At 37.1% G+C, this 13,556-nt stretch overlaps 1 protein-coding gene across 1 annotated transcript in view; it reads right to left on the reverse strand.

Annotated features, from left to right (window-relative positions):
* Positions 1 to 5,047: 5,047 nt before the first annotated feature.
* kcnk12 (potassium channel, subfamily K, member 12) overlaps positions 5,048 to 13,556 on the reverse strand; it is a gene marked incomplete at both ends in the record, with an annotated part of 58,833 nt that continues 50,324 nt past the window's right edge. The window contains one exon of the mRNA XM_079842444.1: positions 5,048 to 5,943. Within this exon, the coding sequence (XP_079698570.1) occupies positions 5,048 to 5,943 (896 nt within the window). The remainder of the gene's footprint in view (positions 5,944 to 13,556) is intronic.

Genomic DNA, 13,556 nt, shown 5'->3' on the forward strand with positions numbered 1-13,556 from the left:
GGTGGAACGGGAGCTTCGTGCCCTGGATGTGCATCCCACAAATCTCCATCAACTGCAAGATGCTCTCCTATCAATATGGGCCAACATTTCTAAAGAATGCTTTCAGCACCTTGTTGAATCAATGCCACGTAGAATTAAGGCCGTTCTGAAGGCGAAAGGGGGTCAAACACAGTATTAGTTTGTGTTCCTAATAATCCTTTAGGTGAGTGTACATATATACATTTTTATATATACACTCTAAAAATGCTATGTTAAAAATAACCCAAGTTGGGTTGAAAATGGATTAACCCATCAATTGGGTTGTTTTAAGCAAACATTAACTCAACCGCTTGGTTAAAAAAAAAAATTGCTCGGTTAGTCCATAATTTTGATATGTGCTTTTGTCATTTTTATTAGTTTTTGTTATTTTTAAATACTATATATGGCATGTTTATTATGTTCATAAAAACCAGTTTGACCATCTTAAAATGGCATGACTAGCCGGTAACTGGTTTATTTCTGATCCAAGATGGTTTTGGACCAGCTAAATGCTGGGTTAAAAATAACCCAAGTTGGGTTGAAAATGGACTAACCCAGCAATCGGGTTGTTTTAACCCAGCGGTTGGGTTAAATGTTTGCTTAAAACAACCCGATTGCTGGATTGCACCATGGTTTTACATGAAAGAAAATAGAGTAGAGCCTGTAATTTAACTGTTTAATTCAGAAGATCAATTTTATTTTGATATATACCGCTACATAAACTAATGTGATATATCATTTTGTTCATACCGCCCACCCCTAGTCTCCATTACACTTCAAGCACATTTAATCAAGTCATTTGTTCCTACCAAGTACACCAACACTGCCAGATGTAATACATATTTGTATATAAAAATAGACCTATAAGAGATACAAGTGGCTCTCGTATGGCTTTACCATAGCATGCAAAAAAACTATCAGAAGATTGAACTACCTGAGGTTGTATATTATAAGCAAGAGCCGAAATCTTCAGTCATTTCACGATTTCCCTTTGCAATATGCAAAAAGAATCAGAAATTGTTCTGCTTGACTGCACCGCGCTATTTACACTGACGTTTGAGTTACATACAGGTAGATTCATGATACGAGTATCGGTAGAGAGTGTGAACTGTGCTACGCTAAGGGTGTGTGTTTTTGTGCGTTTGAGTGTTTGAGTGTTGTGGATGCAGACATGAGACAGCTAATGTTGGTCTCTGGAGCAGAAGAGAGCTGAGCAGAGATGCTATAGATCACCTGGAGAGAGAGAGTTAAATGGAAACTACATCTGTGCTGATGCTTTATCAAACCGGAGGGACTGGATTTCCCTCTCCTGTCTTTCTTTCTCGTCAACACTAGCATATGTTCCTGCCTGCTACATACACAAATGCTGCACGACAGCTCATTTAGCATCTATTGCAATTCATCAACCGGGTCTTTTATATTCCTTTTATGTGCTTGTTTTATTAAAGCGGTTTGATTTATCATTTGGGGAACGGGGGAGTTGGCACTGGCAGTTTTGCAGCAAGAAAGCAACCGGATGTCATTCGTTTTCAGTGGAGATTTGCGGCAACATGAGCGACCAGTGTTGGGGGTAACACGTTACAAGTAGCTTTCCTATAGCTCAAACAGTAGAGCATGGCGCTAGCAATGCCAAGGTCATGGGTTCGATTCCCAGGGAAAGCAAGAATTGACAAAATGTAAAATGTGTACCTTGAATGCAATGTAAGTCGCTTTGGATAAAAGCGTCTGCCAAATGCATAAATGTAAATGTAAATGTAAGTAACTTGTAATCAGATTACTTTTTTTCCAAGTAACTAGTAAAGCTTACTTTTAAATTTACAACAAAATATCTGAGTTACTTTTTTAAATAGGGTGAATTCAGGGTGATCGGGACACTTTTTCCAAGTCATCTCAATCGCAAAGAGTGTCCCAATCCCCCTGAATTCACCCCAAGTAATGCGAGTTACTTTGTTTTGCCCATGTTGAGAAAAATCTGGAGTAAGCGCAGACAGTGTGTGAACATGATGGTTAATATAGTTCTAGACTAAAGGTGGGCATGCATTACTCATCTCACTTGCACAAAAAAGATTCAGTATTCTTCAAAATGAGTTAAATCAGTGAAATGCAAAATCAGAATAATTAATAATGTGACCCTGGACCACAAAACCAGTCTTAAGTCTCTCGGGTATATTTGTGGCAATAGCCAACAATACATTGTATGGGTCAAAATGATCACTTTTTCTGTTATGGCAAAAATCATTAGGATGTTAAGCAAAGATCATGTCCCATGAAGATATTCAGACAATTTCCTACCGTAAATATATATATAAAAAAAGATTATTAGTAGTAATATGCATTGTTAAGGGCTTTATTTGGACAACTTTAAAGGCGATTTTCTCAATATAATTTTTTTTTTGCACCCTCAAATTCCAGATTTTCATTGTTGTATCTCGGACAAATAATGGACAAGCAAACCATACACACATTTCAGATGATGTATAAATCTCAATTTTTAACAAAATAACCCTAATGACTGGTTGTGTGGTCCAGGGTCACAAATATGTTAAATAAATAATCTCAATTTATTAACCAGTGTACTTGCTGCTAACCATCGATCATTCAGTTAAACCATAAGCAAAAATATATTGGTCAATTAAGTGTTAAACTTTCTTCTCCTGTGTCCTATTCTTCTGTACAGGTGTGAATTTGGCTTTCCTTCAGCCTTATTATTTCAATTTTGGTGTGAAATGGCCTTTACATTTGCCCAAAAATAGAAAAAAAATTGTTATTTAAAAAAAAAAAGCAGCCCAGCCCAGGTGAGAAAAACGTAACGCATTACTTTTCTTAAAATATAACCAAGTAACGCAACATTGCATTACTTTTCAAAGTAACTTTCCCCAACACTGTAAGCAACTTTGTTGCAATGCAATATAAAGTTAGAGTTCAGCTTTGTGGCAATTACCAGTCTCAAAAATGCACTTTATGAAGGCAAATGAGCATCCATATGAGCTTATATTGAGTGTGTTTACATGCACAACAAAATATCGATAGCTGCTTTTTAAAAAACACTGTTTTAGGAGTCTGTGCAAATCATTAAATGGCCAACACTCACTTTAAATGAGATTTTGAAATGATCAGGATTCGGTGTTACAGAGTCACGTGCACTCTCAATACACTGACAGAATGTCAATCAAGCCATTTAAATGCAAAGCAAATTGTATGTTAATGTAGGTTAATGAGTGCATTTACATGCATGATCTAAGGTCATGTCTTAAACAACTTAACGTGCTCTTTTAACTGGGAAGGTTGCAAATGGTTAAAGCAAAACCGATTACACTCATTCCACTTTACATGTAAACACACATACCAGCGTTTTGTGCCTTTACTCGGTTTGTGCGTGTCTAGTGTTCATTTTCAAAATCTCAAGCAAATTTCATGCAAATCTCATTAAGCTCACGTTATCTGCTTTTAAAGCACAGGTGTAGGGTTGTGCATGTAAACACATTCATCGCATGCACGAATCCACAACTAACACTGTTCTATGAGAATAGAGCTATGGTGTTATGCATCCTACCAAACTATATTTCAAGGGCATATCTAAGCGGACTTTTTCCTACTCTACAGACGGTGGTAAGTGGATGAGGAGGGGTTGAGGGCACTAACGTTTGCTCTGGCAGATGAGCGCTCTGAGCTCGGCTGGAAGTCTAGTTCTGCGCTGATAGATGGCTCATATTCTCTCTCAGGGCTTCTTCACTTTATTCTCCTTCACTCTGTCTCACTCCATCTCTTCAGCTCCTCCTCTCTCCTCTTTGGGGAACAACAGAGTTGGGCTTTGAAGTTCTCATTGGTGCATCTCATCATGTTACTACGAGGGTGTAAAACCCTCGGCTGAATTTTTCAAACAGTGGCACTTCTTTGCCATGAGATCCCTATCGACAGGAACACAGATTTAAAGGGGTACAGTAAATGCACTCGCTTATGCAGTACAAATTCCCTAATCTGCTTTCTGTAAAGTCTTAATTTGCAACTATAGATATAAGCTTTTGCTCGAACTTTCTCTTTGACTAATGCTGCATACTAGCTCACATCTTAATTCTAGATAAAAATTGGTGCATTGGTGCATTTCAAGAGTCTTACTACACACTCAAAAGTATGGACTTTCCACACATACATTTAGTGCACAGCACAAGTATGCAAACTGGGATGCAACTAATATGTTTGCGACATGGAGATGATGCATAGTTATAAATCGAGTGTGCTGTCCAAATGGAGTAAAAAGGATGCTACTTCTACTTATTTGAATAGCCACTGAATAGTCAAGTCTAACGTTTGTTTAGGTTTAGTTAATGTACTGTCTACAAATTCTAGAAAACGTGATAATCAGGGTTTGTTGCGGTCGAATTGAATATGCAAAGTCTCTTATGGTGCGTGCAAGTCCTCCAGGGAAGTTCGTATTTACGAGTCGGGAAGTTGTTAATTACGACATGTGTTCAAATAACTTTGGTCGGAGCAAGATGGACTTTTCTAAAATTCAACAATATTTTTTAACTCTACGTGCAAAATGAAGAATAAAGAATGCGCTTTGGGTGTGTTTTTATTCAATTTATGAAGGTGCAGTAAACTGATTTATTAAATATGTTATAGTAATTGTATTATAAAGCATATAATGTTTTACTATATGGCGTTTTGTACATGCAACTTCGTTTTATTGTAAAGGAAACTTGTAAAGGACGCTGCATCCATTGCATCCGACATGTTTTCTCACTCGTAATTACGACTTTGAATGTGCATTTAACTCGTAAATACGATCTTTCTAACATGATTTGAATGCACCATTACTTTCTAATGTGCGTTCTTAGCATATGCTGCGGTCCAAAAATCCTAATGGATATCCTACACAGTTCATGCATGTCATGCTGTTCTACACAAGCTCAAGACAGAGTCGGCAAATTGAAACCAAATCAATGGCGAATCCGTTACTTCCAGAGAGATTTGGAGGGGTTTTACTGCTAAAGATGAGATGCTTACCCTGGTTAGGCAAAGGTTACCTCTACCTAGAGTCACTGGTTTCTGCTAATCGGTTGTTCATTATGCCGAGTGCACCGACGCCACCGGAAAAGCCGTTTTGCCGAGAGCTTCCGCACACCGTTCTGGGATATCCGTTTGCCGACTCCGACAGCTGTTTCTGCATAATGGCCAGTGAGATTTTATTGGATCCCGTCAGGTCCCGCATGGAGATCATCTCACCCGAGAGCCTTCGGCCCTCCGTGTCGCTATCGCAAGGCCCGTCCGAGTCTTTGCCCGTTTGCCCGAAGCGTCCCCGTCTGAGGCGCGAGCCGGGCCTGATGGCGTTGCGGCGTCCCAAGAAAGCGTTCGCTTTGTTGCAGCGTTGGCAGCACAAGCAACTCATTTTCCCCAGCATCCAGTTGAGGACCTGCTTGATAACGATGGAGATGACATTGAAGAGCGAGTAGATGCAACATACTCCAGTCAAGATGAAGAGAAAGTTGGCCAGCCGGTAAAGGCTTTGGTAGCCGTACGCAGCACTCTGACTGCTCACCAAATCCCCGAAGCCAATCGTGCTGAAGGTGACGAAGCAGAAATACAGCGAGTCCAAGTACGCCCAACCCTCCACTGGAGTGTACATGGCCGACGCGCAGCAGGAGATCACGATGGCCGATAAACCCAGAATGAGCATCACGTGGTACACCGAGGGCCTCCAACCAGGCAGCGTGCTGGCCGCAAAGTCCTGGCAGATTCCCGGCGGGAGGAGGCCGCTGGTCCGCAGACGCCGCAGACGCACGGCCTTCATCACCACGGCCAGCAGGGTAATGATGCGCTCCAGAAAGAGGTTGAAGAACAGGATGGTGGCCGCGCACCCTAGCAGACCGTAGAAAATCAAGAAGATCTTTCCCGCTACTGTCACAGGGGTGGACATCCCGAATCCTGCAGAGAAAAACACCAGAAGAGCTCATTACAATAAGCAATGCTACAGAAGTGTACACTCTTATAAAAAAAGGTACAAAAGCTGTCATGGGGCGACTAATTGTCTCATATGCACCCTTTAGGGGTAAATAAGGTACAGAGTGGACACTTAGTATCCAACTATATTATTGATTTGCCTGCACTGACGCTGATGTATGAGAACTGAGCTAGACGAGGACATCACTGTTCTCCGCAGAGCTGCTTTATAGATTAAATCAACTATTTAATAATTGATTATCTTTGAATCAACACTGAACTGACTTCAGCTGAACAATGACACTATTTTCGTTCCCGTTTTATATAAACTTATTGCGTACATACATGATTTTACATCGTACTTATATATATTTTTTAAATACCTGCATGTAATGACAGCTGCTAATATGCTATATGCAATAAGCAACTAGTTAATATTAATCAATGTTTTTAAAACGAATTTTGCTTCATATTGATGTTTAAATATTATACCCAATGTTGTTGTTTTTTTGTTTGTTTTTTAGAAAGTTAATTGCTTTCTTCAAACTGAATTTCGTTTTGTACAAATTGTATCTTAATTAGGGCTGTCAAAAGATTAATCGCGATTAATCGCATCCAAAATAAAAGTTTGTGTTTACATAATATATGAGTGTGTACTCTGTTAATTATTATTTATATATAAATACACACTCATTCATGTATATATTTAAGAAATATTTGCATGTATATACTGTATATACATTTATATAATCTATAATATATATATAAATATAAATTTTTTATATATAAAAATAATATTTTTTTCTTAAATATATACATGCTTGTGTGTGTATTTATATATAAATAATAATTAACAGAGTACACACACATATATTATGTAAACACAAACTTTTATTTTGGATGCGATTAATCGCGATTAATCTTTTGACAGCCCTAATCTTAATTTTAATCAATGTTTTTAATATATTTGATATAACAACATACTGGTATAATAAATATATTAGTATATTTGATACCAATATAGCAGATAATAGCCTTAGCGCTGTCTCATGCATTTCACGTGTTTCTGACTGAAGCTCGAAATGATATTTGAGTATTGTGTGTATTTGATCGTTTACAAATGATACAGAAAATATTTGCCATTGAAATGACTAGGAAAAAGTGTCCCAATCAACCTAAAGTCACCAGATACTATTTGAAATCATAATTGCATTGCACGATGTTGTTTTAAATCCCAAATATTTTACTTATAACATTCATCATTACAAATTATTCAGTTATTTGTATTTATTGAATATTGAATTGGTTTCAGTGTCAGAATATTACTGTTTTTTTAGCTCTTCTTTCAAAAACATTTCTGATTGAAATCTTGTTTCTTTTTTTGGCAGATAATTTAGCTTGCATTAAGTAAAAACTTTAAGTAAAAAAGTGTTTTACAAAATGTAAATGAATATATTGTTTTATGTGAATGAGTAGGCTCAATGATTCTCACATCATTTTGAAGCAAAAACTGAATGCAAAAACGCCCAATAATCAAAGGTGTTGTGAACACATATCTATTGTGTGTTTTGAAGCCTTCATTTAATTTTTTATTTTGTTTTTTCAAAAAATATGCATAAACATTTTTCTCTCAAAAATACAAGCATGTACATACATGTTGCTCACATATTATGGTAGCCCAGTTTGTGCTGAATACAGTGTAATGACACTTGCCATTAATGTGTTTATAAGCAACTGAAAAATGCACAAATGTAAGAGCATGTCAAAACTTCTAAAGGGCCCCAAAACAGCTCAGACTCCTAGGGGTTAATAGTGAGAATTGGACCCTAAACTAAAGTGTTACCAATTCTACAATACACAATTGCATGCCTTTAATTTATGCATATTTAAAAAAAACAAGCAACCAAAAAATTACAGTTTTTCCAGATGCTCTCAGAAGAGGTCTTCAGACATCTGGAGAATGTAATGGATTTTGCTGTTCGGGTGAAGGTTGCAAAATCATTCACTGTAACTTGACTTGACTGCGAATGCTGGGTTCAAAAAAATTGCTGATATCCCCAAAATATGATTATTCCAATAAAGACTGACCTTCAGCAATGCCACATATACGTACATCCCAGTGATTAAACTAGCTCGTCTTTGACAGGTAGCTGGATTTGATTTAGAGGGCTGTATATTAAAGAGGATGTTTTCTGGAGGATTGCATCTGGAACACATCAGTGTAGAGAGAGTCTTCTGAATAATTAAAAAAAAATCCCTGGGAGAAAAAGTTGTGTCACTTCTACTGATTACAGTGAGAGAAACAACACAATGAACTCTAACAGCACAATGAACTCTGCGGCAAATGATCATTATGATTTTAGGTATAAGCTTATGTGAACACAAACACTTCTAGTTATACAAGCTTGATTATCTCTTCATCACGGCACCTGTTAGTGGGTGGGATATATTAGGCAGCAAGCAGGATAATGCACCGCCACAAAACAAAAACTGTTCAGGAATGGTTTGAGGAGCACAACAACGAGTTTGAGGTGTTGACTTGTCCTCCAAATTCCCCAGATCGCAATCCAATCGAGCATCTGTGGGATGTGCTGAACAAACAAGTCCGATCCATGGAGGCCCCACCTCGCAACTTACAGGACTTAAAGGATCTGCTGCTAACATCTTGGTGCCAGATACCACAGCACACCTTCAGGGGTCTAGAGGAGTCCATGCCTCGACGGGTCAGGGCTGTTCTGGCAGCAAAAGGGGACCAACACAATATTAGGAAGGTGGTCATAATGTTATGCATGATCAGTGTATGCCGTATATGCGCCAAATACAGATGTATTTCAGCAGTGGCGTGTAACTCAAAACTGTGTAACTGTATTTTTACAATTGTCGTCTTTTAAGAAAGCATCTGAAATAATAAACTAAGTGCAATGTAGTGTTGTCAAAAATAGAGATTATTTGATACATATTGATATTGAAATATCTGAAACACTTCTAATAGTCATTTTCCACGGAATAGACACACAACACCAGCTGCTCTCTCTCTCTCATCTCTCCGACAGCGAATGACACACAAACCCGCCTCCACTCACTCATTCGCTTCATTCGCTCCGGATGAATATTGTTGGTTACAGGGCATGAATTTCTACGTGGGATTGTGCGTATTGCACATAATTTTACTCATTCCCACAGATTTTGTGCTCACACCCAAAGTGCCGCACATAAACCTGCCTCTCTGTACTAAATTGAGCTCTTTTTCACTGCTTATTGCGCTTAAACGGTAAAATACACCGAAAATAATGTAAAAATTCCAGTCTTGGCTAGTATTCACATAAACACAGTCAGTTCTGTTTTAAGTGGATGTAAACAGTTGAGAAAGGAAACGCATGTGTATCAGTATAATGGATCCGTTCGTCAGGTCTTAAAGTGACAGCAGCCTAATAAACATGCTGCCAAATTATATAATATAAAAAAAATATATATATGGTATATTTTTCCCCATGGTATCAATGTCAAAATTGCGTCCAGGGAAAGTAACTAGCCACAGTTATTGCAGATATTGAGAGAAATATTGCACCTGTTTACCAAGGAGAGTCTTGGTAAAGAGCTTGAGATGAAATATGAGAAATTAAATGTAAATGGTAAATATTTTATCACTAAACCACAAAAATGTTGAATATTACTTGTGAACAGAATATATATTATGCAGTGTCATTTCCAATCAAGCTTTAGATTGTCAAATTATTTTAAAAAGTGTAAGTAAATTAAGTGAAATACTTTATTTTATTCCAGTTAATATTACAAACAAAATAATTGGAACATAGGCCTAATTGTTTTTATTGTTTTAGACTTTATACTCAACAACAAAAACAACAACAACAAAGATTCAGGCCCTTCATAGATATGACACATTTAAATTCTGTTCACTTTACTTAAACATATCTAATTGTGTCACAACTTAATTTAATTGTGTTAAATCACCCTAATATATTTAAAGCTGAAGTTAACTTAATTAAGTTGTGTTAAAACAACATGAAATATTTGTGTTGACATAACTAACTGGGCAGTGGATCTGTAGTTCCCAGCATGCTTTGCAAGGGACTCCATTAGGAGAGCAAATTTAGGGATTACGTGTTATTGTATGTGTTTTTCTGCAAATGGAAAGATGTTGTTAGTTAATGTTAGTGTTTAATGTTCAGTTATGGGGGACATTTAAATTTTTTGGTATACCGTTATGCTGAAGAGTGGCACCTGTGCTTAGGGCACTCAATGATCTGTGCTAATGTCAGGAGTGACACCGTTTTTTTTTATATATTTTCATTATATACATTGTGTATGATGATGAATGAAACTGTTTATATTTGATTTCCCAATTAAATATGTTTTAATTTAAGTTTGACAAGTATAAAAATGTCATGTTATAAGTATATCAATATAATTTAAACTGTATTTGATCCAACTCAATTACATTTCATTGCATGAATTAGTTTATGAGTTGGGGCTACACATATTTATTGGAAGGAAAACCTGCCCTCAATTAAATTGAGTTTGTCCAATGAGTTATTTTTTTGAGTGTATAATATATAATAACTTTGTATTCAAAACAATGTTTAGGATACCATAGGATATACTGTTCACTGTTGGACATTGTTAGATAAATAATAAAAATAAAAAAAGTCTGCAGAAAACTACCCATTAAACACCCCATGATGCATTGTGGACTGTTAGATAACAATAGTCTCAGGCAGCACACAAAAAGCACTTTGTGCTGAAACAATATCCAACAACAACCACAAGTGACATTCGCTGTCTTGGAAACAACTGCACGTACGTCAATACAGTCACATACACACAACAAAACACAATGATAAGATGAGCAGAGGAGCGCCCATGTGTCCTCTCCTGAAAACAGCCCATTAGCTCTGGCACAAAACCACATGGCACAATCAAGCTGGGGTCTTTATAAAGAGACAAAGAGAGCAGAATCACATCTAGCCTCTTGGCCGCTCATCTCTAATTAATTAACCCTCCTCGTTTTTCCACTGGCCTGGAGAGTGTTCTTGTTAAGAGGGCACTGAGGTTTCGTCTGCCAAGGGCTGCCCAGCTCTCCTTCATTAAAATCTCAGTTACCTCCGTCCCCGAAGCATCGATTCTGTGTGCTGTTTCAGAGCCAACACTTCAGACGGGATCTCAAGAGACTTCAGGGACAGCGCACTAGAGAGAAGCAAACACACCCAAAATAACCTGCAGGACTTTACACAACACGCCATCGCCATTTTGGAGAATTACAACTCTTAAGTGTGCCCAACTCAACGATGCCATAACTGTTTTATGATCTTACATTTGATATTCAGCATAAAACAATCCACCACACTGAAGAAACTCCAGATGTATCATTCGTTTTGACATCTGCACGGCAATAAATGCCTCTTTTCAGAAAATAATGCCACTATCAAAGCAATTACGAAGCGGGCAAGATTAATCAAAATTCACAACCCATTTCATTTCTGTAAAGTAACCAGAGGACTAGAATACATGCACAAATCGAGTATGTTAATCACAGAAGCATGACATTTGAGAGAGAGAAAATGAAAACTGGCCACTAGAACATAATAAAAACATTATATAAATGTCTGAGATTTAAAGGAACACACCGACTTTTTGGGACTTTATCTTATTCACCGTATCCCCCAGAGTTAGATAAGCCCATACATACCATTCTCATCTCTGTGCGTGCCATAACTCTGTCTGACGCACACACCGCTAGCCTAGCTTAGCACAAAGACTGGAGGTAAATGGCTCCAGCTAACCTACTGCTCAATAAGTGACAAAATAATGCCAACATTTTCCTATTTACATGTTGTGATGTGTATAGTCACAGTGTGTACTAAGACCGATTTTCTAGACCGAAATGGCTAGGAACTATTCTCTCATTCAGGGGCGCCGCTAGCAATTTTGGGCCCTATGAAAGAATATGATGTTGGGCCACCAATCGCACCAACCTAGCTATCCAAAATCTTTGTCTGCAATTGAATAATACTGACCAATTAAGCTCTGCTCGCTCAACCCAGAATGCCCCAATTGGCCGATGAAACATTGACTAAAATTAAGATACAATTTATACAAAACAAAACTTAATGAAGTGGTCACAATCATGTCTGTCCTACTTCATGTCTCCTGGCATTGCGTATCTTATGATGCGTCCTTTCTCACTCATGCTGTTCACTTTTCATAATCAACATAGATTGACAGATTGACAACATAGACATAAAAAAATAACATTACAATATTTAAACATAATAAAACTAAAAGCCTTTTCTTAATGGCTACAACAATTATAGTAGTCTACAGTACAGAGAAATTTCATGTCGCAGTGGGATTTTTTACAGATGAGCGGGAGTGGTTCATGAGTGGAGCGTTTTGCTGGATTTTGCCGGGAATGCAGAAATAACACATAATTTTGTTATATTTGTAACTCTTTGGTAGATTATACATTTATTATGGCTGGGCAAATTAACGCGGGCAATTAATTTTTTTAGCTTAATGCATTAAAAATATGTAATGCAAATAACACAGTGTCCGTTTTTATATCCATTTTTGCCATGATCACGCTCCTATTCATGTAAATGCTTCCAAGCGCGACAAGACACAAGAGAACGCGCTGTGTGTCAGTGTGTGTGTGTGTGTGTGTGTGTGTATGTCAATGTCCTGTCTGTCTGTGTCTCATGTCAGCTAATCGAGGGACACTCTGACACACACACACTCGATGCACAGACAGAATCGCATCAGACTCCTGCTCACATTGAGTTCTCTTTTGCTCATGAACAAACAATAACAACAACACGGTGAATTTTGAGTATTCTCATATTAGGAGACTTAAATTAGTTAAATAACGTCTTAAATGAACTTGAAGAGTTGTGAGGAAATGAGATGCGCGGGACAGTGCGTCAGATCCGCGTCATATTCGTCAGTGGCCGATCTTAAAGTGACAGGAGCACTGACGATGCCTGTCATTAATGTTCATCAAAGAACAACGGGAACAGAGAAAATTGTAGCTTTAATGATGATTAATCTATATTTCATTTATTATTTATGCAGTTAAGAAAGGTGTTTGATAACTATTACATTTCTGTATATGTATAACAGGGAAGGCCATGGATAAATATAACATTTATTATAATGAGTTTATGTAAAGATTGTTTTAAGTTCACTTAAATTAATAGTTTTTTTTAAAAGCCTAATAAATGTTGAAATTGGGAGCTTTCAGTTATACTGTATTGTAACATCATTAATGTTTCATAGAGACATTAGTATCAGTGATACTGGCCTTCATTCATAAAAAGATGCCATTACAACACATATTTAAAATATGCTGTCTTTAAATGTTTTCTATTAATTTGAAGAGTAACTTAAATTATTACAATATCAAAATATTAAAAACTTAAAATATTAAACACTTGCGATTAATCGCGATTAATTACAGAAAAAAATGTGATTAATTCGTTAATTTTTTTTTAGTCGATTCCCAGCACTAACATTTATAATTTCTATTACATTACTACTAGTACTGTTACTACTAATACAACCAATCTCTAGGGGCCCCAAAA

This window comes from Gobio gobio (assembly GCF_949357685.1).
Source record: "Gobio gobio genome assembly, chromosome: 18".
Taxonomy (NCBI): domain Eukaryota; kingdom Metazoa; phylum Chordata; class Actinopteri; order Cypriniformes; family Gobionidae; genus Gobio; species Gobio gobio.